This window comes from Thalia democratica, chromosome 9 (assembly GCF_965202585.1).
Source record: "Thalia democratica chromosome 9, ktThaDemo2.hap1.1, whole genome shotgun sequence".
NCBI lineage: Eukaryota > Metazoa > Chordata > Thaliacea > Salpida > Salpidae > Thalia > Thalia democratica.
The window spans coordinates 12,882,373-12,909,818 of record NC_139173.1 but is presented as its reverse complement, the minus strand read 5'-3'; the positions used below and the strand labels follow the sequence as shown (position 1 = coordinate 12,909,818).

The window sequence follows — 27,446 nt, the reverse complement described above, 5'->3', positions numbered from 1 at the left end:
TAGTAAAGTAAAAATAGTGATAAATTCTAAAATACACACTTATTGAACGTATAAAAACTTTTATTGAAACTCAGATTGTTCATATTAACCATAATTATGTTTTAAAACGTTTAGTAAAATGTTGTTCATACAATTAAAAAACGAAGTTTTAAATTTAACGTATATTTAATTTGAAATAAATATTATAAGTTAACACTATTTAATTATATAACTGAGAAAACTATTAATAAAATTTACAATATTTCAAACCATATAAGTTGAAAAAAAAACAATACACATCGAATCAAAATAGTACAAAATCATCTATCTCAAATTATAACTATAATTTTTCAAATAGATTAAATATTGTCAAAAAAAACAATTTAGCGAACAATTTTTAAGTTAGTATTAAAGTATGTAGATATAACTGGTGAAAAAAAGCAATGAAAAGATTTATCAAAATACTGTATAAATACATTTTAAAACTTTTAGGAATAGCGATAGTGTTAAGAGTAAAACATAATTATATAATTTACAAAAACCTATTTTGATTAAGTTTTATACAACTTAAGATAATAATATTAAAAAAAAAAAAGTTTTATTGACTTTGAGATTTTAAAGATATGTGATCAATTGGTTAAAAAAGACAGTTTAATGAGCTTTAAGTAGAGTATTTTTCGACGAAACCTGAAAATATTATCCTAAAACATGTACGATGTATGGTAATTAAAAAACAGTACCCTAAACAGAAAATTCTTTTTCCTTAACACAAGTTAGTTATAGTCTAAAAAAAGCGTATATATTCCATTTTTAAAAGCTGAATTTTATTTACTAAGTCGCTGAAATGTTTGTAATGAAGGTAACTAAAAGTTGTACTTAAACTAAAAAGTAATTATGTAATATAATTTTCAGGAAAAGTACATATACGTGCATATGAAGAACAGGGGAACATTTATTCATGGAGGTGGACACTGACATTTTTGACAGCTAAAGCCCTGCAATATTTATTTTTGAATAAAAGTTATATTGACTATCTTTCCTCAAATTCATTTTTTTTACAAAGTGATATCAAGTTTCTTTATGTTCGGACTCAAATAAAGTTCAAATAAAATGTAATCATTAGAATTCTTTTTCTAATGATGATTTTAATATCTTTATTTTAAATAAAAACCTAGGACAGATTTTCAATTTTGTATAATATAAATCATTGATTCCTAGAAATAAATAAAAATTGATAAAAGTATAAGTTATTCAAACTAGTTTGGCGTAATTTTTAGGGTTAACAGATTATATAGTTTTTTAAAAAGTGTCGCAAAACATAGTTGTTATCACTATCGAAAATAATTCGTAAGGATACGGCTGTGCACATTTCTGAAAAAAAAAATCACATTGAGTCAGATGTAGATATTTCAAGACTGATTCTTATTATAACGAAAAACTATCAAGGCAAAAATATGCAGGCCGCAATGCACTTTTCAGTTGAAAGCATACTTTTAAAAAGCAGTAAAAAAAAGGTTTTGCTGTAAAAATTTACAAATAGGCTTTTTTAGTTGATAGTAATTATTGGTAATTATTATTTACAATATTTTTTAATATTGAAAACTATAGTTATATAAATAACTGCGGCCCGCGGAAAACTTTTTTCATACTGTGGTCTGCGAGCAATTCTTTCACAAAACTGGCCCGCAACTTATAAAAGGCTGCCGACCCCTGATCTGGGACAATTTTTTAATAATGGTAAAGTTTTGAGAAAACGAATAACCATAGCTAGCAAACTTAATGATTTAAGACCGTTTAGAGATTAGTTTATGTAAAATTATTTAGTTTTAAAATAAAATACTTGTTAACAAAACTTTTACAATACTTTAAATTTACTAGTTACGTAAACCTAATCCATATGAACACTTTACTAATAACTATTAAAACAAGTTTTTAATAAGAATATAACATGCCCATACAAACCATATTCTATTTTTGTTTTTTATAAAATCAAGTTTATAGTCTAAAAAACTAAAATATAACATAAAAATACTTAATTTTTTTACTTCAAATTTAAGAAAATTTTTATAGTATTTTTAAATACAAAATTTAAAAAAAATATTTAGTGGAAGAATTAAAACAACTAAATTAGATTTAAATGATTATTTTAAACATTGATTGCAAAATACAAAAATCTCAGTTGCTTAAAATATTGATAGTTTATATACATACAAAACTGTGCAAATAAAAACATTAAGGTTTTCTTCAATAACATAAAAAAAACTTTAAAAATATCAAAAGGAATAATAATTTTTATAAGTTAGTTAATCTTGTCAGTATACGAAAAACTTAAAAAGGAAAAAGTACTAAAAATTAAACGAAATTTTTTGTTTGAATACTTTTAGAATGTTTACAGTGTTTTAGCCGATAGAAACAAAGATAAATTGAAGATTGTAAGTAAGCTCTGTTGGTTGCTATAGTATTGGCAAAAAAACAAAAACAATCCAAGTTTATTAGAGTAAAATAAAAGTATATTAAAATCGTTAACTTTCAATTTAAAAAAATATTTGGCAGTTATTAAAAATAATAAGGAAGCAGCTGCAGATAGATTCAAAGTTGATAATTATACTTTAAACTAAAGTTTAAAAAAAGACGAAATAAAAAATCCGAAACAAATTTAAAACCACATTTCAAAACTGTTCTTTGAAAATAAAGATTTTGAACGCATAGTTTTCTAAACTTGTACTGTATAATTTGTTTTAGTAAAAAAAACACTTAATAAAAAACAACAGTAGAACTCATAAAATTTTCGGATAGTTAACGTTTTACAGCAACACAAGCATATTTTACATAAAACAACAAAACTTACAAGTTACAAAGCTGACAACATTGGAAAATACAATAAAAATTAAATTTTGGTGGCATTTATATCTTTTTGATAAGCTAATTCTTTATTAATGTTATTTAATAAGAAAAGAAGTTTCTTTCACAAAGAATACTTAGAAACTTTTTTATCATATTTCAACAAAGTAGAATATTTTATATGTCCCCAAACACAAATATTGATTAAATTTTAAAAAGCTTGTAATCACAGAAACATTGATTTCAATTTTAAATTAGTTCGAAATTTTTAGATACAAGTTTTATTGAAACTTTTTATGTATTTTAAATGTTAGTTAAAGTACTTTAGTTCAAAATATAAATCGATTTATAAAATAATTTACACCTAGTATTTTTAATTACCTTATAAATTTTAGTAAAATTAATTTATTTGCATAATTTTAAAACTGAATTTATAGCTTTATTGCTCTTATATACCTAACATTTTCAAATTATTTTAGTGGCTTTATTAGTTCTGGAGCCCTTAAAAATGCAAAGTCATAGCTTTTTATAGAGTAGTTTCTAATTTAGTTATTAAAACAGTTATGTATTTTAAAATTTGGTTAAATAGAAACTGATTTTATTATCTAAATCTTAATTTTTTGATGTATTACAAAAACTGACACTTAAAATTTTATCTATTTCTTTCAAATAAATTCTTGAGTAATCTTTTTAAACCACATCTCAAAAGGTCAGCTGAAACTTAAAAAGTAGAAACCCCAAGTCAAACGAAAGCTAAAGTGGTAGTAAAATCAAACATCTAGATATCTAATTTAAATGAACAAGTTATAAAGGTAAATAAATACTTTATGTTAAAAATTAATTATATCTAATACAATAGTTTTATGATAGCACAAATAATTTGAAATTTGTTAATTGTAAAATTTGAAAGACATGTATTCCTTTTTACAAAAACTATACTGTTTTTAATGATTGACTTTGTTTTTAAAGTTTTACCATAAACCTTACATAAATTTGGTAGAGACGTATGCTTACTTTTTTACAAATAGGTTGTTATAATATTATATTCTGAAACGAATTAACTCCTTTTACAGTTATTAATTATGAACAATGTTTTTTATACAAACTGTTTAACACTTTTTGTGATTATAGTACGTTTTAAGTTGGAAAATTTTTGCAACTGCGGACTAGAAAAGGATCTCGAAACAACTTTGCTTTTCTTTCTTGTTCCCTTAGAATCACTGCTATTTATTTGTTTTTCGAAATGTTCACCCATCCTAACAACAATTCCTTTTCTCAAATTAGACGTGGTTAAGTTTGGATGACCATCTGAGTTCCGTTTTATGCTCTGTTAAAAAGATTTCATTTATTGCGTACTGTTTTGAAAACGCGTTTTGTTTCTAATAAAACAGGTTTTAAAATAGTTAAAAATTTGATAACATTAAATGTTTCAGCTCTTATAGCTTTTACAAAAGCATCTTAAAGTAAAACTACAACTATAAATTTATTTAACCATTTTACACGCTAACCAGGTTATTGTCAACCGTCTGTTCAGCCAAATGACAAGTTGAATTGTTGTTGTTCGCGTTGCAAGACGTAGGCGATCTTTTTTCAATGGCGGTCACAAGAGTACGGACATTTGGTGCTACTTCAGAAAAACTTCTTTCCCTCGAGCAGGCTGCAGGCTTAGCTGTGCCGTCTGCATCTGACCGCGGGAGACTATTAATTACAGCATCGTCATCCTCAATAGCAGGAGGTAGAGACTTTGTTTTATAATGTCCTAAACAAAATCAAAACAATACTTTTTCCATTTTTGAATAAAATTAAACGCATTGGACATTGTTATCATCTCAAAAATTAAAATTATTTACGAGAGTAAAAAAAATGCTTTAAAAAGCTGAGTTTGTAGGTTAACTTATAAAATAAGAAGTCTTTGGAAGTAAAATAAAAACCAAACGGAATTTTTCAAAAAGTTAAAACTAGCTCAAGTAAGTGCCAGCCTATAAACTTTTACTGGTTTATATTATTGTTTAGTGCACAAGCAAATTGAATTTGTTACTCTTTACTAAAATTTTATTTATAAGCAAGCACATCTTTTTTTAAATATGATATATAGAACATTAAGGTCAAACACAGCTAATAACTAATCTTAATTATAAACGGTATCAAATGTAAGAAAGTATAAGCCAATTATTAGCTAAGAAATTTTTCTCTTCCAATTCAATAGCTGTAATTTACCTAAACAGACTTACAGATATATAATGGTTTATTTTAATAAAAACAGCTAATTGACCTAAATTTTGACTATATAATAATATATTTAACTATTATATACAGTTAGGGTATTCAATTCAAATTCTGAAATTTTTACTTTAGTAACTATCTCTTTTAAAAAAAATTTAAAATTTCATTTATTATCATAGTCTTAACAAATAGACCTTCTGATATTTTTTTTATTTTTACCGTATTTTTTAAGTTTAAAATGTTACCTTTTTTAAAAGTAGTACTTTTAGAATTATTTTCATTTGTAAAACTGCGCACATCTGATTTTTTAGTTTCTTCGATGTTCGATATTAATTTTTTGACATCAGTGACTTTTGAATTTTGTAATTTAGGCATGTTTTCAAAACTTTTTGATTTTGTAATTTGTGAATTTTCTTGGAGTGAAACATCTATATCATGGGAATTTATATTTTCCTCTATGATTTTATTCTCATCTTTAAATTTTTTTTCTACGTCAATAGTATTTTCAACTTTGGTTGAAACAACAAGAGTTGGTGATGCTCGCTCAATATTTCCAGTTCTGTCAAAATTTGGAAAATATTCTTAACTTTTTGACTATCTAGCTAGTACTAAACAATTTTCTAAACAAGTATACCAAAGTTTAAACTATTGAAACATCACATACAGAAGCATCACTAGGGTGTAATTAGTTTTAATAAAACTAAATTAAAAGTAAAATGTTAGGTTGTAAACAAACCCATATTGAACAGAAACAGAGTCAAAACTGAAAGCCACAATATCGGTGAGCATGCTTTTGTTCGCAACACTTTTATTAGTTTTAACAACATCATCGCACACCACAAACGCGTGACTCGACGAAATTCTGGTGGTTCCTGGGTCAGACGAACGAAACACCAACTGAGTGTCTGAAAAAAAAAGGCCGTTTTAAGACGATATCAAAGAAAATTAGTGTTAAGTAATGCTTAGCAGTTAACTTAAAATTATACAAATAGGTTATTATGTAAAGTTAACTTATACATAAGTATGCTTTTATAAGGGTGACTTATATTCAAGCTATAACTGTTTTTGATTATTATATTAGAACTAATAAGATAATGGCATGAGTTGAAGATGATTTATTCAACTATTTTTTAATAAATTTAGCTGTCTAATCACTAATGTAATGTAAAAAACTGAAAAACTTGAATGTAAAACTTGAAATAGATCAGTTTTAGAGCAAAGCCTTAAAACTACATAAGAAAACCAGACTTAAATAATAATAAAATAACCCTTTTAAAAATATATTATATGTTCTGTAGTACACAAAAACAGCTAAAAAATTTAAGTATTAGTTTTTTTATGTTAAAATACTTTAAACAAAGGCTAGCCTAAAATTAAGTACAGTCAAACCTGTAAATAAATTAAAACTTAGATGTAATTAACCCATTTTTATAGGGTAAATGAAAGACAATATTAATTTTCATATTTAGAAGTACAGCAGAAAAAATTAGTTGAGATATTTCTTTAAAAGATTACAAACAATTGTAAATAAATGAAAGGAAAAAATACTAGGTAAAATTAAATACAAAAAAAAAATTTCTTTAGTGTTTTTCAAAATAAAAAAAATTACATATAAACATTATATTTATAACTAAAACCTAAACTTGAATTCAATAAAGTAAAATTGACACAAAAAAGATAAAAAATTCTATTTTTCATAAAATTACTTACCAATACTGCTTGAATTAAGTGACAAGTAGTCAGGAGTATTTTCTTCCATTTCTAAGACATTTTCTTCGGGAGACCACGATTTGGCTCTAATGATCTATAAACATAGAATTAGTAACGAACCGGAACAGTCTCGAAGAAACCACATAAGTGGTCAAATACAAAATTTTCTATTAGAGTAATCGATTCCAATGAAAAGGTACGAGATATTAAGTGATATTTAAAAAGAAACTATTCGCGACTTAGTATTGGTACAGGGCTTCAATAAATTTGATCAAATTTTCTTTATTGACACTGTGTATCGCGTTGTTAGGTAGCCCTGCACCGAAAAAGTGTAGCATATGAAAATTTTGAAAATTTCGGTTAAAATAAGAAAAAAAAAATTAGGTGTACTTTAAAAATTATTTTTTTATGAGCATAATTGGGTACACATCAAAAACTTCCTAAGAGTCATAAATAAATAAAAATCAGGCTTATGAAGTTTTTAAAGATTTTTAATTTAAAATAAATTTTAAATATATGTGAGCTGCAAAATCAGAACTTCTTCATAAAATATAGTTATACTAATCAAAGTTAATCGTTTGCTAATGAAGATCCTAGCGAAATAAGTTCACTGGAATATATAATGATAACAAATTTAAACCTTTCTTTATAAAACTAAGACATGTTTCTGTGTTTAACAAGTTAATTCACTTCAACGGAGCTCAGTAAAAAAATAAATACTGTAAGGTAAGTATAGAAGCTAAAGTAGGAGTGTATATGTGTTTATTAATAATGAGAATAAATACTATAGATTATTGTAGATTAATGGTTAGTAATAGATACAATTACAAACAATGTTAGATACACTTAAACATTATATATTATATCTATTATCAACTATTAATCTATAATTACATATAGTATTTATTCTTATTTTTAATAAACACATATACACACTTACTTTAGCTTCTATTCTTTCCTTACAGTATTTATTGTTTTACAGAGCTAGTTTAGAAGAATGCTAGTTTAATAAAGAAAGAATACTTTTAATTTTGTTATTATTAAAATATAGTTTATAAATGAGTAATAAATTAAAACTTTTTTTCTTCAAGACTAAAATAAAACATAATTAAACATTATTTTAGTGTAATAAGAAGTTATAACGACAATTTGTATAGTGAAAAAAAATTTTGATTTTGACGATAACAATCAACAATTTAATTGAAAAATGTAAAAACTTTATCTAACTTTAATTTACAACATCATGTTTTATATATCTGCATATAAAACACTATTTAATCGTTAGTTTGTAGAGCAAAAAAGTGTTGAGTAAACAAACTCATAGTAAAATTATGTATTTTACAAGTTTAAAATAAACCTTTTTAAAACATTTGTAAATCCGTGATACTTTAATATGCTTAGTTTGGTAATATTCTTATAACAAAATAAAAAAATAGGTAGATCTTACAACAAAAAAGAAGGTGGTTTGTGTTAAAGTCAGCACTGTGGCAAAAGGGTGCATGTTTATCTTCCTTAGAAAAAAAAATCATTTAGTTTTATAACGAAGTAGATAAAGTTTTTAAAAGTTGATAGCACCAAAGCTGTTTACGATTTTTTTACAAAGTTTGGTTTGTATTTTATATAATAATTAAAATGCAATTTTAGTATTTAATATCTATAAAAAACTTTGTGAATAAATTTAAAATAACTATTCAAAATATAAATTCAAGTGTTTGTTAACAAAAGATCCTAGTGAAACAAGTTCACTTGAATATAACAAAAACAAATTATACAGTAATCTTATTTTATTGTACCAACATATGTTTCTGTGTGCTAAGGGATTAACACACTTCAACTGAGTTTTGAACGAAAAGAACAATTAATTCCTTCTAATTTCTATTATTAGTTATTCTTTCCATTCAAAACCCAGTTGAAGTGTGTTAATCCGTTAACACACAGAAACATATGTTGGTACAATAAAGGAACATTACTTTATAATTTGTTTTTATTTTTTATCAAATTTAAAATAGAATTAAAGCATTAACAATATAAATACTATAACACATTTACATGTTTTAATTATTTTAAAAACTGTATAAGACTGAACACACCATAATTGTTTTTATTAAAACTTTGTTTTGTTTTACAAAAAAAAAACGGTTTGTCATATAAGTTTAGTTAAGTTTGTTAAAAGGTTTATATAAACAATTTAAAACACAATTCTTACTTTGAATAACTTAAAAAACTAAAATAACCTTCATTATAAATTTATTGTAAAATTAATCATAACTTAAAAGTAAAAAGCCACTTACATTACTATTCCCAGTAAACTTATTTAATTCAAGAAGCTTTCTGTTTAGATCAAAAGGAGCAGTTTGGTTAATTGAGACGTCTAAAGAGGAATAGACGTTAGTAGGAAAAAGCTGATGTAAATTTTCAGAAGTTCTTTCATTTAAAACACTCTTGGCACGAAACAAATTGTTGTGACGATTTGAACTGAAAATTGTAAAAATAAAAAGAACATAGTGAGAAAATAAAAGTTATAATGTTGATTTTTAAGAATTATTTGTAAATTAATGCTTTTTATAAGAAAACTGAAAAGTAGATGTATTTTAAAATAAAGCCACAACTAAAAGCTTACCTGGCACTAACAATACCCTCCCACTCGGTCAGCTGCATGAGAAATCCCTCGTTGGGATTCGCGATCGGCCGACGTTCCTTGATGAAGTTGAGCGCGCTCTGCTTGCTGTGATCGAGTTTCTGTATGAGGTAGGCGGCAACTGTAGACGCCGACCTGCTTATACCCATCTTACAGTGAACCAGACACCTACAAAACGTAGTCTATGGCAAAAATAGTGGTTAAAGTAGATTTAAGTTTTTAAACAAACTAAGTTTATGCAGTACAATTTGTATTTGCTTGCGTATCATGACTGGTTATACATGACTATAAAATTCCTACAACTCAAGCTTTGAAATTAAAATATAGGACAGATAGAACTTTAAACTTAAATTGGTTTTGAGATAAACATTTAAATTTAATTCGTATTATTAAGTTATTAACTTTAAACGTTTATTATCCGGTAATACTAGTAATATTATATTATTAAGTAAGATTCAGATGTTTTTAGTTTTAAAGTTTAAGTCTAAAATAATTTTTGTAGTGGATATTTTAGCTTTAATAGTGATGTTTTCACTGAAATTTCAAGCTTTTATAGATTTCTTTCATCTAAATTTTAACGACTAAAAACTCTATATATATTTGAAATAAGTATTTCTAGTATCAATTTTATTTTGTTAGTGAGTGACATTTAAAATTTTTAAACAGCTTATGAATACTTTTAAGAAGAAGTTTGTATTTGCCTACCTTAATATCATCTTAATCATTCTGTTAGGGGTGAGCAACGTCAGCCCGCGGGCCGGCCCACTAAATGACCTGAACACTATTTGAGAAAAATAAATGAAACTCAGCATTTTCGTAACAAATATTTTGAAATTTGCTCTCAATTTTATTTTCAACACCTTTTGATATTTATTAATTTATCATTTCATAAAAATTTGCTTTTAATTAATTTTATTAATTTTTGTATCATTTTTTTTTTTAAACTAATCAACCCTTAGGACTTTTTCTAATTATCAAGGCCAGCGAAAAAAAACTTTTCTATTAAATCTGGCCCACCGACTAGAAAAGTTGCTCACCCTGTACATTAAGTGTTCAAAAAGTGATGTTTTGAGTGAATTTTTCTATAATTGGTCTATAATATATGTGGTCTTATAGTTGGTGAGTTTTATAGTTTTGGAATTTTGTTCAGTTGAAGAAAATTCCAAAACTTTAATATACAAAATTTAAGTTTTGTTTAACTAAAATTGTTGGAACTTAAAACCGCGAAACTTGATTTGCTGTGGCATGAAATACAGTTTTGATAATCTGAAATATAAGGTTTGAATGGTCGAAACTTTAAATGTCGTATGCTGTGTTTTAGTATTTAGCATTGTCAATTTTTAATTGTAGTGTACTGAAACTGTACACATTTTGTTAAGCTGTGTCAGTCTCCCATAGTAAAAAATGCAGAAGTATCAAAAAACTTTAAATTATCACTTAGTTATATCTGTTTTTGAACTGCTTACCTGCCATTTTGACTTCTGCATGTCTCAATAAAACGACATGTGGAGTTCCAGTGAGATCTCAAGTCGGATGTTGGTAAGTCCATCAACAATACGTTTTTATAAGTGAATTCTTGCGGGAAAAAATTATCGATTTCTTTTGTAACATTTAATATGTGAGTGATCCTGTAGTTGTGATATTATCAAACACAAGCGAAAATCCTAAATATTCAAATAATTATTTGTATTCCTTAGTTGGTTAATTTAACTTTTCAACGACTGATAAACTTTTAATATTTAAAAATTATTAGTGATACAATAAGTAATAAAAACTATAAACTATGAATGTATATATTTTTACTATTATGCAATTTGTATACATATCAAGATAAATTGTTAAAAGTTTTAAACTTCATTAAAGGTGTGATACGATGATCTACAAGTTATTTATCAAATTATATGCGAAGGTCATATAGAGTTAAAATCTAAAATTAATATAGGATTTTAATATATAAAACAATATAATACGTAACTCTTAAATGTAATTAAAAGTAACTATTTTATAAAATTAAGAATATTACAAACTTTAATTCTTTTAGTCCATCTAAATGCATTGCATTCCATTCTGACCCAAGATAAATATAATCTAGTATCTTCGACGCAGTTTCTAATTGACCCAAAACTTTGAACATTTCTTGATCCACTAGTTTTTTGTGGTTATTGAGACTAAAGCCCAGCTAAAAAGTAAGAAACAAACCAGTTAATAATATGCATTTGTGTATTTTTTATACATCTTCAATAATGAAAAGAAAATCATAATATTACTGTTTGTACATGTCTTTGAAATGTTATTGTTTTAAATATACGAATTCCTATCAAAAATTAGTATGAAATGTACATTTATATAGAAACTTTGTTTACAATAACAAACAAAAAAAAATCAATCTTAATAAATTAAAGTTAGAACTTTTAAAAGCAAAAACATCCTGAGTTACTTAAAAATAGTCTAACACATTACAAAAACTAAAAACTAGCCAGTCATGGGGAAAATTCAACAACACTGTAAAAGTAATAAAGTAGTAGTAGTGAATGAATTTAAATAATTTGCTCAAATACTAGAATATTAACAAAAACTAAATAAAACAGGAAAATAATACTTTATTTAAAAAGGAGGTCGACTGAAAGCTAATAAAACAATAGTTAACATATACAAAATTATAAAATAAAAAATTGTTCAAGTTAATTGAAATACTTGTTATGTATATGTGAATAATAAATTTATGATCACAACTCAATATTACTATTTTCTTAATATTGTGCAAGTAAAGATTACGAAAACTAAAAGAGATATTAGCATATAAATTCAACATGTCTAAAATACGTGATATCAAAGAGTAAAGAAATACTGGTAGAAGGGAAACAAAAAATAATACCTATTTAGTGAACAACATTAAAAAAACAATCATAAATTTATCATTGTTTGGTTGTTTCACAAAAAATAACAAAAATCTTTTACTTTTCAACAATTCAGTTCAAGTACATTTTTAATTCTTAAACTTTTATAAACTTAGATTGTTTAAATATCTATCGTTTAAGAAATAAAATGAATTATAGTTGCTTTATGATAACAAAATGTTTACACTAAATAATAACTAAACATTTTATTCTTATTTTAATTATTAATTTAAGCCACACTTTACTTTAAGAGGAGCACTAAAATAGAAACTTATACAAATCAAAAAATACTTATAAATACTGAAGATTTCAGACAAATTTTAAGCTATACACAACTTTGTTATTTTAAAATTGTTATTTTTCAGATAAATATTTAAAAATGGCTAATAAACTAAAAATAATTGGTTTTTACAAAAGTCATCATTTTTTATAAATATTTTACTAAACTTGACTTAATAGATTGTTTAATTGATGTACAAAAACATCTAGTTGGAATTTAATAAACTATCTATAGTATCAAAAGTTATACTAGATTCTAACTAATTCTAATTAAATTATTAAAAAGCACTAATCTAGTATCCTTTTAGTATAACTTAATAAAACATACAAAATTTTAGCTATAAAAAATGATACAGCAAAATAAAAACTAAGGCATATGTAAGACCAAAAAAAAAATTACTAAACATGACTTAGCGTAAAACTATAACTAAATTAATTATAAAAGGAAAAATAGTATTAAAACCTAAAAACTGACATATACATGATCATTTTATGAAATTTTTCTAATTGAGTTTTCTTAAATTCTAGGTATCTTTATTGCAAAATAAAACTGTTTAAAGATAATGATCAAGAAGTGAGAAATAAATAAAAAGTAAGGAAAGAATAAAACAGAAACTAGTAAATGCATTAAGTATATTTTATTATACTAATATCGATAAATCATTCGACATACTTTCTGTTCAGCCCACATCCTTATTTGCCTACTCGTGCACTCATCGAGATCTGTAGTGGACATTATGTCTTTCAATGCGGCAGCCAGTTTCGTTTGAAGTTCTTCCATTTCCGGGTCCCTGTCATACATGCATGACATTTTCTTTTAAGAAACATTGAAAAATTATTTAGTTCAAGATTTAGTTGTACCTTATTTTGTAATATGAATTACAAACTTTGTCGAAAACTATGCGCTTACTACTGTCCTTTATAAACTTATTTTGAATAACATTGAGTAAGATTTATTCAAAACTGAATTTTGAATGAAATCATCACGTGTAATAAATTTGCTATGTGTGAAGTTTTTGAAATGTTTTTGGACTACTACTCTTTTTTTGTTTCTAAAAAACATAGAATTCTATTTTAAGTGATAAATCTATATTTGAAAATATTCATAATTAAAAATTAATATAAAAAATAAAAATACAGTGAAAGTATGGTAAAAGAAAAATCTTACTATTTTAAGAATATAATGTTATACAAAAATAATACTAGAAAAGCATATTTTAATGTACCGATTTTTATGATAAATATAAAATACAGTATACTACCGCTTAAGTACGCACTTTTTTTGGTACGCATCACGCCTTAAGTACGCACTTATCCAGAAAGACAAAGTAAAGGATGTTATACTAGAACTTCAAGAAATTCCAGTTTTTTTGCCTAAATTTTCAATCATCAAGTTTTTCCAGATTATTTTATGTTTCCAGGTAGAATAGCCAACCTGCTGAGTTAGCCTGATACTTTCACAACTTTTAAACTAGGGTGAGTAATCCTGAGTAGGCCAAGTGGCCTGAGATTTAGACAGTCCTGTTATTAAATGTTAACAAAATAAATACTTATGTAGTGGTTGCAGAAAAGTAAAAAGAATAATGATATTTGAGCTGTAATGCTATAAAATAAATAAATCTAGATGACAAAGTTAAAAAAACCTACATATACAAAATAGTTAAGTCATAATTTAATTTAAATGTACATACATTGATGTTTTGAAAATATTTGGTAAACACAAAGTAGTTTGGTACTTTCCCTCTAACAAAACAAAATGTAGCTTAATATTTTTTTTTAAATCATTGACTGACATTGACTTTCTATATTAAATGTATGTATTAATTATGTAGAAGCTTTTGATAGAAAAAATAAATCATTTTAAAATCTATTAAAAAAATTTGCAAATTAGAATTATGTTTTAAATGTTATTTAAAATAAATGACTTGTTTATTTGGCTTAATTATTTGGTGGCTAGTTGTAAGAAAGAAAACAAACAACTAAATTTCATATTATACTATATCGTCAAAAAGTACGCACTACCCGTGCTAAGTACGCACTTTTTGGTCGGGTTCAATTTGCGTACTTAAGCGGTAGTGTACTGTACTTTAAAAGTTTAAAATGTACCGAGTTTAATATGTGATGTTCACAAATTATATTAAACTAATAAATAAAGCTCAAGTTAGTTTTTGGTCATGATTTATTTGTATACATAAATAAGTACGAATTTCCTACCTCCAATCTTAATTATATGGTAAAATCTGTTACTTTCAAAAGCTTTACACAGTGGTTACTTGAAAATTAAAACTATGGAAATGTAAACGACGACAACTGAAATTCACACAATTTATGACAATTTGAATTGTTGTGCACCCATTTTTACTTATACTTCCTAAAATAGTATAATTTTGTACAAACCTTTCAAATACTTTGATATGGAGCTTATACGAATTTTTAGTAAAAACTGTTTTCAATCCTATTAGATCTTAAAACAGTATGTGCGCATTCACTTATAAAACTAATTTATTTTGAGTAACAAAATAATCAAGTTATTAAAACCAGAATTTATAAAATACGTGTTAACAGATGTGTGCAAAATAACTTAAAATTGCCATAATTCTCAGGGTTGCCACTCGTTTTTTCAAAAGTTTTTCCAGGTTTTTAAAAGTACACATTTTTGAATCTATTTTTTATTTAAAGTTGAGTTTAAGGTAAGAAACTGTAATAAATAGTATAAAAACATTGTAAAGATACTGTAAAGCTACTTTAAATATGTTTTTTAATAGAAAATGTTTTTGATGATGACCAAAATCTTTTATTTATATGATAGACTTTCTGATTCAAACCGAATTTTTACTTTTGAACATGTGAAAATTGTTTAAATTCCAGGTTTTTTAGTGATTTTTGTTCAAATTTCAAGGTTTTTCCAGTTTTTTTTTAAATTTCCTGAATTCCAGGTTTTTCCAGTTTTTTTTTTTAATTTCTTGAATTCCAGGTTTTGCCAGTTTTTTTTTTGCCTAAATTGTCGAATTCCAGGTTTTTCCAGGATTCCAGGTAAAGTGGCAACCCTGAATTCTATTTTCAAGTTTTCAGTTTTGTATGTTTTTTGTAAACAGTAGAAATTAAATCTGGTAATAAAACTATGAAATTTATTAACAGTAATTATTTAAAGTGTATAAACTTTTTAATCAGTGATCAAGTAAACAATTTACTTAAATTTTAAATTAAATATTTTTTGTTAGTTATATAAAAACAAACTTTTTAAAATAAAAGTAAAAGCTAATACAGCAAATCATAACTCTTAAAACTGTGTGGAGCAACATAACGAAAAAAGCTTAATATTTGTAAAAAAAAAACTAAAAACTGACCCATGACCCAAATAATCTATTCGAGAACTCCATAGCTCGTCGTTGTGTTGCCATTCTGAGATGTATCTAAAAATTTTAACAGCTTAAAAATGTATAGTTTTGTACAATATACGGTTTATAATAAATATATCAATATTTGAGCATTTCTTTAACTTATTCTATAACGAAAAATTTCTTCGTTTAATTGAGACAGTTTTTTCGATTCTTTTTTAACCAACTTTTATTTGTGAAATCACCAAAAGCTGTCCGGTTCTTATCTAAAAAAGGCAGACTACCTGCATACAATTCATTCTAACTTCTTAATTTAGTCTTTTGCAGATTTAATACAATAAGTTTTACATACTAGAAAATTTCTTCGACCTGGAAAATAATTTGTAAAACTTATGCTTAAATTCGAATTAAGACATTTTTCCAAAGTTAGCGAATTTACTGATCTAGCATGATTTTACTGACGCGTATCTACTTTTTTGTTTAATGAGGCAAAGACCTAAAGTTTTTAAGAAAAATCTTGACACGGTTTAAAAACCATGACAAGTAAGTTTAAAAAAAAATAAAATACTTTAGATTAAACAAAAAATAAGTATGTTTTTTTTTTAATCATAAAGTACTTCTTTAGTGAACTGTTTAAATACAAGCAACAGACAAACTTTTTTAAAATTAATGGACTGTATAAAGATGAAGGATAAAAAAGACTTTTTATAAATGTTCCATTTTCAATTTTTAGTTTGCATCTTCTTAAAGAAACCAATTAAACTCAATACTTTAACCCTTTTTATATCTCAAAAGTTACATTGATATTTTTAGGTGTTAAAAAGTGTCTATTAGCTAAGATAAAACTTGTAAAATTATACGATCTTGTGAAAAAAAAAGGTGGAACCCTTTACCCTTAAAGTAAATGCTGCATTTATATAAAAAGTCCTGAGGAAAGTACAACAAAATGAAAACTTTAGCACCAATAAAGTTGTAATAGAGTTTCTAAGCTTTAAGACAAAAAGCTTCCCTTAGTTATGCCAAATTAACCAAATTTAGCCTGAGTTTTTGACAAAAGTGAAATAATTAAGTAGTGAGAGCTAAAGTCTGAAACTAAAGTTAATTAAGATTGAATCAAAAAATAAAGTAAGGACTTAATATCTGGATGAAAAATACAAATGAAAAAAGAAACAAATTTAAAGTCACAAAAACTAGAAAGAGCCTTAAGAAAAATTAGTCAGAGTTTTCCAAAAAAAAGTCACCTATCCTGAGCTAGCTTGAACTTTTCAAAAACTTCCTTGAGAAACTCTGTTGTAATAAGGTTTTTTTTAACATTTATCTAAATTAAATAAGTTTTACCGAAGTGCAAACTGTTAAAATAAATTTACTTTTGTTAATTTTAGCTAAAAAACTGTAACAAAATCAGTCCTTACCTGCTATTCGAATTTATATGACTTTTGTAGTAACATTCCCAGGTTAAGTACAAACTACCTTCATAATAATTGAGCTTCTGGGCATTTTCCACACATCTATGGAGATTTTGGTATGCGCACCTAATAAAATAACAATTAAGTTGAAATGCATAGTATATACTATTATTTAATAGGTTCGGTTTTTAAACAATTAATAAAAGGATTTCAACTATACAAAGTTATTCAGCTAAATCTTAAAACTAACAAAATGCGCTATTGGACAAATTTCCAATTTTCTGAATGACAATGCTTAAAAATAACTTATTAAGGTTTCTTTTTTTTTCAATAAGTAATATTATTATAATAAATATTTATACTTAACGTAATGTATGAAAAATTTAAGTAAATTTAGTGAAAAAAAGTGGTTATTTTCTTTTACAACAAATACACACATAGATTTATAAACCTAAAATAAAAATCTACTACAGTTTAAAAAATTTTGTGAAAAACTACTTACCACATAGCTTGAACAGAAACTGGCTTAAAAGTATGGGTTGATTTGTTTGGTACTATCACTTTGAAACCTCTAAAACAAAAATAAAAATTATTTTAACTGAAGTATATCCTATATAAACTACTTTATACCTAATATTTTAAAATATACTTTTACTGGATCTTTTTACAGCATACTTTTAGGCTTATAAAAATATTCTTACTTAAATCTTATTCTCAAGTAGTAAAACCTAATTTCAATAGATATCAATTTTTTAATTTTATATTTTTTAGAATGACAGGTACAATCCTGCCTTTTTTTATAAAGAATAGGGCAGCTTATTTAGAATTAATCAATAAAACTGTTTAGAAAAAAAAAAACTTAAAAAAAGCTAGAGTTAGAGAGATGTTTTATCTACTTGAAACAATTAAAACAATGCTTTTCTAAACAGAGTAAGAACTTTTAATGGTTTTAAAAATAAATAATGTTGTCATTTTTCATCATTATATATCTACTGTGCTTCCTCTAATTTGGCCATCTTTTTATTGTAGTTAAGGCCGAATTAGTCTTTCGCCGGATTGGATCAAAAAATTTTTTTCTGCTATGCATATAACACAACGCTTACTAAATTTTTAATTTATTTTAATTTAACTAACAAAAAACAATTTAAACAGACAAAAACACAAAACAAGAATTATTTAACGAAAACAAATTAAAGTTGTAAACAATTTAACAAATTCAGAAACTCTTTTTGAAAAACGAAAAAATGGAGGTTTCTTTGACAAGGGTTTTCGTTTCTTAGCAGAAAGCTCACATAATTAGATGAGTTCTGACACACTTTCTTGTGTGGCTTTTGGTTAGTAACGATAGTAGGCTAAGTTATCATCCATTGTGTGTATGGCTTTCAAAATTTAAACGCTTTTATTTACTAAGCGCGAAAATTAGGAGTTATAACACAAGATTTAAAAATATATATTACAAATACGACATAACTAAAAATTGTTTTTTTAGTTAACGAAACCAAATTGGACATTTAGTTATGTTACAACTTTGATTTTAGCTAAATTAAATAGCTAAACTGAAACCAGCCGGATTAGTCAGGAACCGTATAATCGAGGATTAGATAAGCAAGATGCATTGTACTTGGCAGTAAAACAGTGTTTTAAGAAGATTCCCAGCAATAGAAACTTATCTAATTTCATCTAGAAAAACTAAATCCTACAAGGAAGCTATAAGAATTTAAAAGAACCATTGTTAAAAAAATATTTTAAAACAATAAATGAACTTTACCGCAAGATCAACAACAACAGCATCCGAGACAGCCTACGACCGATTTCGTCCTAATTAGAACTCATCGGGCAGGCATAGTCGCGTGACACTGCTGTTAAGATCTAACCAAGCGGGCTTAAGTACAAAGTATTTCATTAACTATTATTGATGGCGCGAAACATCTCAACTCTGTTTATGAGGGCCGTAATAACTACTGGTTAAAACAATAGAGAAATGTGTTAAACTTTAAAACTAAAACTATTAAAGTGTTGCAATGCTGGTTGGTATAAATAATCACAAAAGACTAGATTTATAGTAAATATTTGACACAATAACATGCTGAATATAAAAGAAATAAAAGAAAACATAAACTGAGAGAATGTTTTATAGACACCTGGAAAATAAACGATTTGTGTTTAGCAATTCGGTCTTTAAGTTCTGATAATAACAAAAAGGTTTTAATTAACTATCAAAAAGTTTTAAGGAGACTGTATTTAAAATAATACCAAAAAGACAAAAAAAAACTTAAGTGAAATTTTAGAATACAACACAACTGTTGATCTAAAACTGTTGATAGTTAATTAAAACCTTTTTGTTATTATCAGAACTTAAAGACCAAATTCCAAAACACAAATAAAGTTCTAAACCTTAAATAGATTGTTTTGCTTTTTAACTAATTACAATTTTGATAGTTATTTGAAAAAATATTTAAAACAAAAACGTAGGTATATAACTCATAGTTGGTTTTGAAATGAAAAATATACAACCTTGTAATAAAAAAACACTAAACAGTAAAGGTCTGAATCTAAATTTAAAAAATTTCTTGTACTACAGAAAAAGTTCATAAAAACTTTATTTATGATATTTATATGCTCTAAAAAATATTGTAGAATTAGAACGTAATTTTAACTTTACGTAAGTTTTAATACTTATAGTTTAAGGGCATAGGGGGGGTCCGACATTTTTTTTACTAAAAATAACATTGGATCCTATATGAAAGCTTGAAGTATAAACTACAAGCCAGTTTTTATAGAATAAAAAAAAAATAAAAATTTTAGAGATATTGTAAAAACTTTTCGATTTAAACGTATGGACTGCAAATTTTTCAGGGTCAATTTTTTCGGAAATTTTAAAAATCACTAAAAATCTATCTTCTTCTTCTTTTTTGAGCTAGAGACCTCAAATTTTAAGGAAACGTTCCTTTTATAATTTAAAAGACTTTAAATGTTGGATTTTAAAAAATATTCAAAAATAAAAAAATTAGATTAAAAAAACCAAAAATAGGTAGTTTTATTTTAATAAAAATTTGATTTTTCAAAAAAAAAATACTGCATTCAATCCTTTTAAAATTTAATAATACACTCTCTGTGAAAACTTAAAGATTGGTTGAAAAATGAAGGAGAAAATATATTTTTAGTGAAATGGTCTTTTTTCGCGTTTTTAGTTTGCGCCTTCCATAAGGAACCTATTGAGGTCACCGACTTTGAACGCTCATATCTCGAAAATTACTATGAATTTTTTCAAGCGGTTAAAAATTTCTGATAGCTCAGATAAAACTCTTTTAAATAAGATCAACTTGTAAAAATCAAGGTGGACCCCCCTATGCCCTTGATTCTATACTTTAAGTAATAAACTATTTTTTTTATTATATATTTACTATATCAACTTTACAAGTTTTCAAGAGCTACTGGAAAACTTCATAAACTTAAAAACTAACCCGTCACCATCTAATAAGAGTTTTGTTGTGGACCAAATAGGAATGCAAATTCCAATTGTACATGCTTTGGACGTCGGCGATTTAAAATCACATCCTATTATAACGTTTTCTTCTGTATCTTGCCTTCCAAGCGTTTTTATCACAACTAAATACCTTCGATGTTGATCTTGCAACGACTCTAATCGTACTGCCTAAACAATATTACTGATTTAATTATTTAGATATACTCCAAGTACTGTTAAATATACAAAACTTGTTTAAGTAAACAATTTTTTTTGTACAGTAAAAGAACTTTAGATAAAATAACTTTAAAGCTTTAAAAATATAAATGATAAAAAATAGTCTAATTCAGTTAAACAATACGCTTAATTGTTTATAATTTTTTGCTTTTAAGAACAAGAAAAAAGAAAAAAACTTTTAATATTTGTCGATAAACAATAAATTCTAAAAAAATATTAATACCTATGAAATGTTAATCTTTAAATTTTTGTCTGTAATCTTGTTAGGGTTGTCATGAGTTTTTCAGGTTTTTAAACTACTTCTTTCATACACAAGAAAAAGAAAGGGGTGGAGGCAAATCATATACTTTTTCTTTAGTTTAATCTTATTTTCTAGATGTTAAACTATGAGTTTACGTTTACCATTTTCTAAACTAAAATAAATTTTGAGATATAACGAAGTTGCTTTTAAGCTTTCTCATTCAAAACTTGAATAATAATAAAACTTGAATACTAATACAGACTTTTGTTTTCGTTTTATATGAAAAAAAATAAAATAGACCTAAAATTAATAAAAATTCTGAGAAAATAGTCAATGATTTTTTTTTCTTCAATGCATTTTGAAAAATCCTTTGCCTCTTTTAACATCAGAAGGAGAAGAATAAGAACATAGAAAGATAAAGAATTTTACAAAGACCAATGTAATATATTCTAGAAGTGTTTTTTTATTACTTTACTTGTGATTGATTTACCTTTTATTTATTTATAAAAATTATTTCAGGTTATTATGAGATTTTTATTTGTTTATTCAAAATAAAAATGTATAAAGGGCTTGGCAATTTATAATGAGTTATTGTATTTGAATAAAAATATTTTACATACTTAAATTTATAAGAACATATTTTTAAAAAGCAGCCTATTTTTATTTTGAATAAAAAATTACTTATTAAGTAATAGAACAACAGTGTTTTTTTTTTCAAAACTAGTAATTTCACTCACAGGATTGCGCTAGATTTTTATCTTTTTAATTCTAGATTTTTTGAATTTTTTACACCTTTTTGATAATTAAAGTTTTTCTCTCTGTTTTTGATATTAAATCAAATTTACAGTAAAAACTGTCTTAAATAGTATAAAAATATCAAAAAAAAACTGTCATGCTACTTTAGATGTGTTTATATTAAGTAAATTTTCAAAAATACTATAAATATTTATTGTATGTGATGGATTTTTTGTATCTAATCTGAATTTTATCATTATACATAGGAAAATTCTTAAAAATTCCAGGATTATTCAGGGTTTTTTTCCTAATTTCCGAGTTTTTCCTGTTTTTTTTTTGTGATTTTTGTTCAAAATGAATGTATATCCAGGTTTTTTTCAATAATATTTTTCTCAATTTCAAAGTTTTTCCTGATTTTTTTGGCCTAAATTGACAAATTCAGTATTATTCAGGATTTCAGGTTTTATGGAAACCCTATCATCAATATAAATAAATATTATCTAACAGAAATATTAAACAAATAAAAAAATGAATAAAATAATATATTTTTTATTCTAATTTGGTATGCTGTATACTTTAAAAACAAAGTAGAGCAAAGTATTTTTAGGATAAAATAGACAAATTTCCATTAACTTTTCACTAAAATACACCATCTTTTACGAAAACTTTATAATTTTTATAGAAATGTAGCAAAAAGGAAAAAAAAAGTACAATGTAATACGTAACTCGACTAATAGGCTATTTTAAACCACCTTTTTTTTGTATATATAGTAATTTTCGCGCCAATAAACATTACGCTGATGAGAACTTGATGCATAAAGCATCAAGTTTGAAACAATTGTAAAGTAGTGTCTTTTTTGTTTATAAAACAATGTTTTTAATACTAACAACGTTTTTTAAAATCAAATCATTAAAACATTCAGAAAAAAAGTGCAAAAACTTCTGGGATGCAAATATTGATGCTTTACTTACACTTTAGTTGTACAATTAGTTGTCAAATTGTAATTAATTACGACCGAAAACTATTTCATTAACTTAAAAGTACATTTACAGGCAATATATTTTTGCTTCGCCGGCCGCAGTTTGCTGACATCTGTCATTAACAAAAGTTTGTAAAAGTGTAACAAGTGTTCGCTAAACTATTCTTAAAAATTTATTTTAACTTAAAACAGAACAAACCAGTCTTATTTTATCCTCTTTTCTTAATACTTCTAACATAGCCCTTAAATGTACTTGAAGTTCACCTGAAAATATATTTTTGCTATACAATTACGATATTTAGATAACTAATGTAAAATATTTTATTTTATTGTAACATCATTTCGAAACTTTTTTATTTAAAGGTTTTCTTTTAATTTTAAGAATACCTAATTTTATTTAGTTCTCTCACTAATCAATAAAATAATGTAAACAAAATAAAAATTGATATCTCAAGTCAAATATTATTAATAACTTTGAAGTATGAAAACTGGGTATAACTTAGCTAAAATAGTCTAAAACCTACTAAGCTTTTTACATAAACTTTAACTTGATTCTCATTTGAAAAAAAGTATTTCATAGAAATAATATAATTATAGTTTCGTAGTATTTGTTATTTGTATACATATCAAAAAGTAAATTAAACTTAAAATCAAGTGATTAAGCTTCACTAAAACTTTTAAGCACAACTCTTTGTTAACATCAAAAATAATCATTTAAAAACTACATTTAAGAACTTTTTGAATTACAAGTTTTTAAAAACTAAAAAAAATGTAATTAATTAAATTTTTTAGCACATAAAACGTTTCTTCATGTTTTTATAATATAATACTGAGCACAACTTCGAAACTTATTCAAATTGTATACGCATTTCCTGTTGATATTTTTTCACAAAAGGTTTTAAATTTTTTAAAGTTATAAACTTCAAGGAACCATATTCCCTTAAGCAATATGAAAAAAAAAAACTCGTTTTAAAGCTAATAAAAATGAAATGGTTGTTTAAGAAATCGTGTAAGATTATAGATTTTGAAAGAAAACTTTGAAAAACAGTTCAAATATAAAAAAAAAGTCTACTGATACTAGATAACTCATCTAAACTTGTTATTTTACTATGTAAAACAATTTTTTAGAACTAACTAAAAACAAAACTGCATTTAAAAAAGGACAAGTTTAAAACTTATATTTATAAAATTGTTTGTTTGTAAATTTTTGTAGGCAGTAAAAAAATAAATTAATCTTTTGTAAAAAAAATATTTTGACAACCATTATACACATTAGTATTGAATCTATGTGATTTTTTTAGGATTGAAATTAATTTCCCGCTGTTAAACATTAATAATAAACCAGTAGTATTTTATATTTGAGCTCATAACAATTTTTTTTTGAAAAAGTTAATTAAATTAATTGATAACTTGCTTATGCTTTAAGATTATTTTAAATATAACAAAGAAGGTTTGTTAATAAAAAACTAGTTTAAATCTAACCCAAACTAATTGTAAAATTTTTGAAATTTCATCAAAAACTTATTATTTTATTTTTGTAAAATATTTAAGAAGTACACTTAATTAAATTCAATAAGGGGGCCAAAAATTTTTCAACAAAAACTATGATTGTATCTTGTTAAAAAGATTTAAGAACTAACTACAATTTATTTTCTATAGAATAAAAAAATAACATTTATATTTGAGATATAGTCCATATTGAAAAAAATAAATAATACAAACACATGTGAACAATCTTTCTATTGTCAGTTTTTCTTCTCCAAAGTATTCGTATAAAAAGAAACGTAAAATTCTTAGGATTTGATACTTACATGATTATTTTAAAAGTTCTTAAAAGTTTTGCCTCAGTACTAGTTTTTATTTAAAAAATATACATGAATCAATAAATTTTAGAAAGTTTATTAATATTTTGCTAAGCTTCTCATCAAATAATTGCTGCTAATACTTAATTTAGGAACAGTAAAAATATTTGAAGTAGTCTGTGTTACGATTTAAATTTCAAACTTTGTTTATCTTTGCAGATTTAAAGTTAAGTTTAAGAAAGAGACTAGTAGACTAAAATCAATTAAGATTGTTAAAAATTTGCTTAAAAACTGAGTTCAAAGTAAAAGATAAAACCATACAAAACTAAAAACACATTATTTATATAGTTATATTTATATTAAGTTACAATCATTACAAACCAACTTTTTTTATTACCAAATGTCAGCTTATGATATAAATATTTATAAGTAAAAAGTTTTTTTGTCAATTAGAATAGCAATCTGTTAACTTTCCTTGAAATTTAAGAACTTCATTTTAAGCTAGAAGCAAGAATGTTAATATTCAATAATCTTTGCTTGCAAGTAGTTTAAAATACTTTATTTGTTAGAAACATTAATAAAGTATAAATTAAAGTAGGACCAAGAATCAATTTCTGAATTTATTGAAAAAAATCAAGTATTTGGAACATAGTTAATGAAGTTCTAAAACAGATGTTTAACTTTATAATATGGATTAGTACGTTTTTACATTGCTTTATCAATTTGTTAGAAGGTAAAAATTTTATATTAGTGCTTGACACTCTGAACTTTTAACTATGATTTTAATAAAGATTATTAAAGTTTTAGTTTTCTGCAATTATCTAAATTTAAAGCTGTATGCCTAAAAAATATTTTATTTTCTATTTAAATAATTATAGTATTTATTAAGTTTTTAAATAAACAACTATACCTCCATACATTTTCAGAACTTGGACATTTCTTATTGAAAAAGTAGACTGTTTTGGAAGAATTAAGTTTGCTCCTTTTACCACAAAAAAGTTTTCACTCACACTACTGCAAAATTACATTAAAGACATAAAAGTAAAATTAAATATAAAATAACCATTAATATGGTAATGCTGTTAAAAATAATATTTAAGTGATTATGATTAGATTAAGAAAAAAGGTTGAACATACCAATTCGACCATCAGATCACAAGCCTTCGGTAGACTGACACCAGTTTCGTCCTTATTAGGACTCATCAGTCAGTCAAAACCGAAAAACTTGTAGTCTTCAATCTACAAATCGTTTATCACACTTTCACTATAGCAACCATTTGCTGGTATTGATCAATGTTTTAAGCATTGTCTTTTGCCGTGCAACGTTTAATACATTGTCCACTAGGCAAGACATTGAGTAGACTCGTATTAGTTACAATCATCAAAAAACATTGGCAAAAGTCTGCAGAGCCTAATCCTGGGCTTTTGTATGCCGTAAGACAAGCTAAAGTTTAACATAGTGTTGATCATACTAATTAGATCATCAGCAAGTTTTTCGGTTGTAACTGACTGATGAGTCCTAATAAGGACAAAACTGGTCTCTGTCTACCGAAGGCTAGTAGTCTGATGATTGAATTGGTATGATCAACCCTTTTGTCAAACTTGAGCTTGTCTCACGGCATCAAAAGTCAAGGCTTCTGCTATGCAGACTTTCAACAATGTTTTTTTTTATAATGATTTTAAAAAGATAATTTTTATAATTTATTTTATATTTTTAAAATAATTATTACTTAAATATATTTAAGATAGTTGATGACCTTTAAATTTATTAGTTTTTAGAAGATTTTTCATATCAAACATTTATATAGTACATTTACCAAAGCACTGAAAGTTTAACTGCTTTAATTTTCAGACAAAGCATATAAAAATTCCAATTTTTTAAGTTTTAAAACTAAATAATTTTTTAATAAAATAGTTTATTATTTTATATGAAGGACTATTCTTGAAAATTTAATTATATAAAAGCATTCTCTAAAATTTATATTCTAATTATATTAAAAAATTATATCTAGCTCTTATTGATAAATAAAAATAAATCAACTTAATCTTGTTTTAAATTGATAAATATTTTATTTAAAAAAGTATCTACTCCTGGTTATATCCATTTATTAAAATAATGTCGAAACACTTTTTTTAAGTTAAATTTTACGAAGATAAAATAAATAATAAAGTTGTCAGAAAAACAATAAAAACTTTACAAAAGTTAGACATTGAAAGATATGCAAGGCTTTTAAAATAATTTAAAACATAGGTTTTTTTACTTTTTTTTTTAATTTATGATTTTTTAGCATTCTATATTATTCAGTCACCCTGGTTTCTTCTTAAAGTCTTAGAAATAGAAAAAAATACAAACTATGATATAAAAAATCCTGTTCACAAAATATAATTATTTAAATCGACAATGTAGTATTTAAAATTGTAAGTTAACAATAACTTGAAAATGTCAATATTTAACCTTTTTCTTGCAGGTAATTTGTTGTCAGATTTTTCACCTTTATTTAGTTGTAATTCAGATACAACATCATTAGCTTCTGAGCAAAGCTCATTAAAAACTGGCGCACTTGCAAAATGGTTCTCAGGTTTATTTTCAAATTTAATTTGGGCATTCATCTGTGTTTTACTTTATAAATTCTACTAAACAATTATTAATCAAACAAGATTCTAAAATTACTTG

At 24.8% G+C, this 27,446-nt stretch overlaps 1 protein-coding gene across 2 annotated transcripts; it reads right to left on the bottom strand.

Moving 5' to 3' along the window:
• Positions 1-2,298: 2,298 nt before the first annotated feature.
• Positions 2,299-27,397, bottom strand: LOC145843906 (protein phosphatase Slingshot homolog 1-like). 2 transcript variants are annotated; one of them, XM_082951180.1, is made up of 17 exons: positions 27,228-27,397; positions 25,683-25,786; positions 23,170-23,234; positions 20,776-20,966; positions 17,814-17,882; positions 17,318-17,437; positions 15,915-15,980; positions 13,241-13,358; positions 11,419-11,570; positions 10,858-11,019; positions 9,374-9,559; positions 9,045-9,228; positions 6,754-6,847; positions 5,780-5,948; positions 5,289-5,602; positions 4,329-4,579; positions 2,299-4,147 (listed from the first exon to the last, which is right to left on the bottom strand). In XM_082951180.1, the coding sequence occupies exons 1-17, from the start codon at positions 27,380-27,382 to the stop codon at positions 3,917-3,919; spliced, it is 2,631 nt and encodes an 876-aa protein (XP_082807306.1). In that variant the 5' UTR covers positions 27,383-27,397; the 3' UTR covers positions 2,299-3,916. The 2 variants fall into 2 exon arrangements, with proteins under 2 accessions (XP_082807306.1, XP_082807307.1); XM_082951181.1 differs by having other exon boundaries at positions 25,683-25,783.
• Between the last annotated feature and the right edge of the window lie 49 nt (positions 27,398-27,446).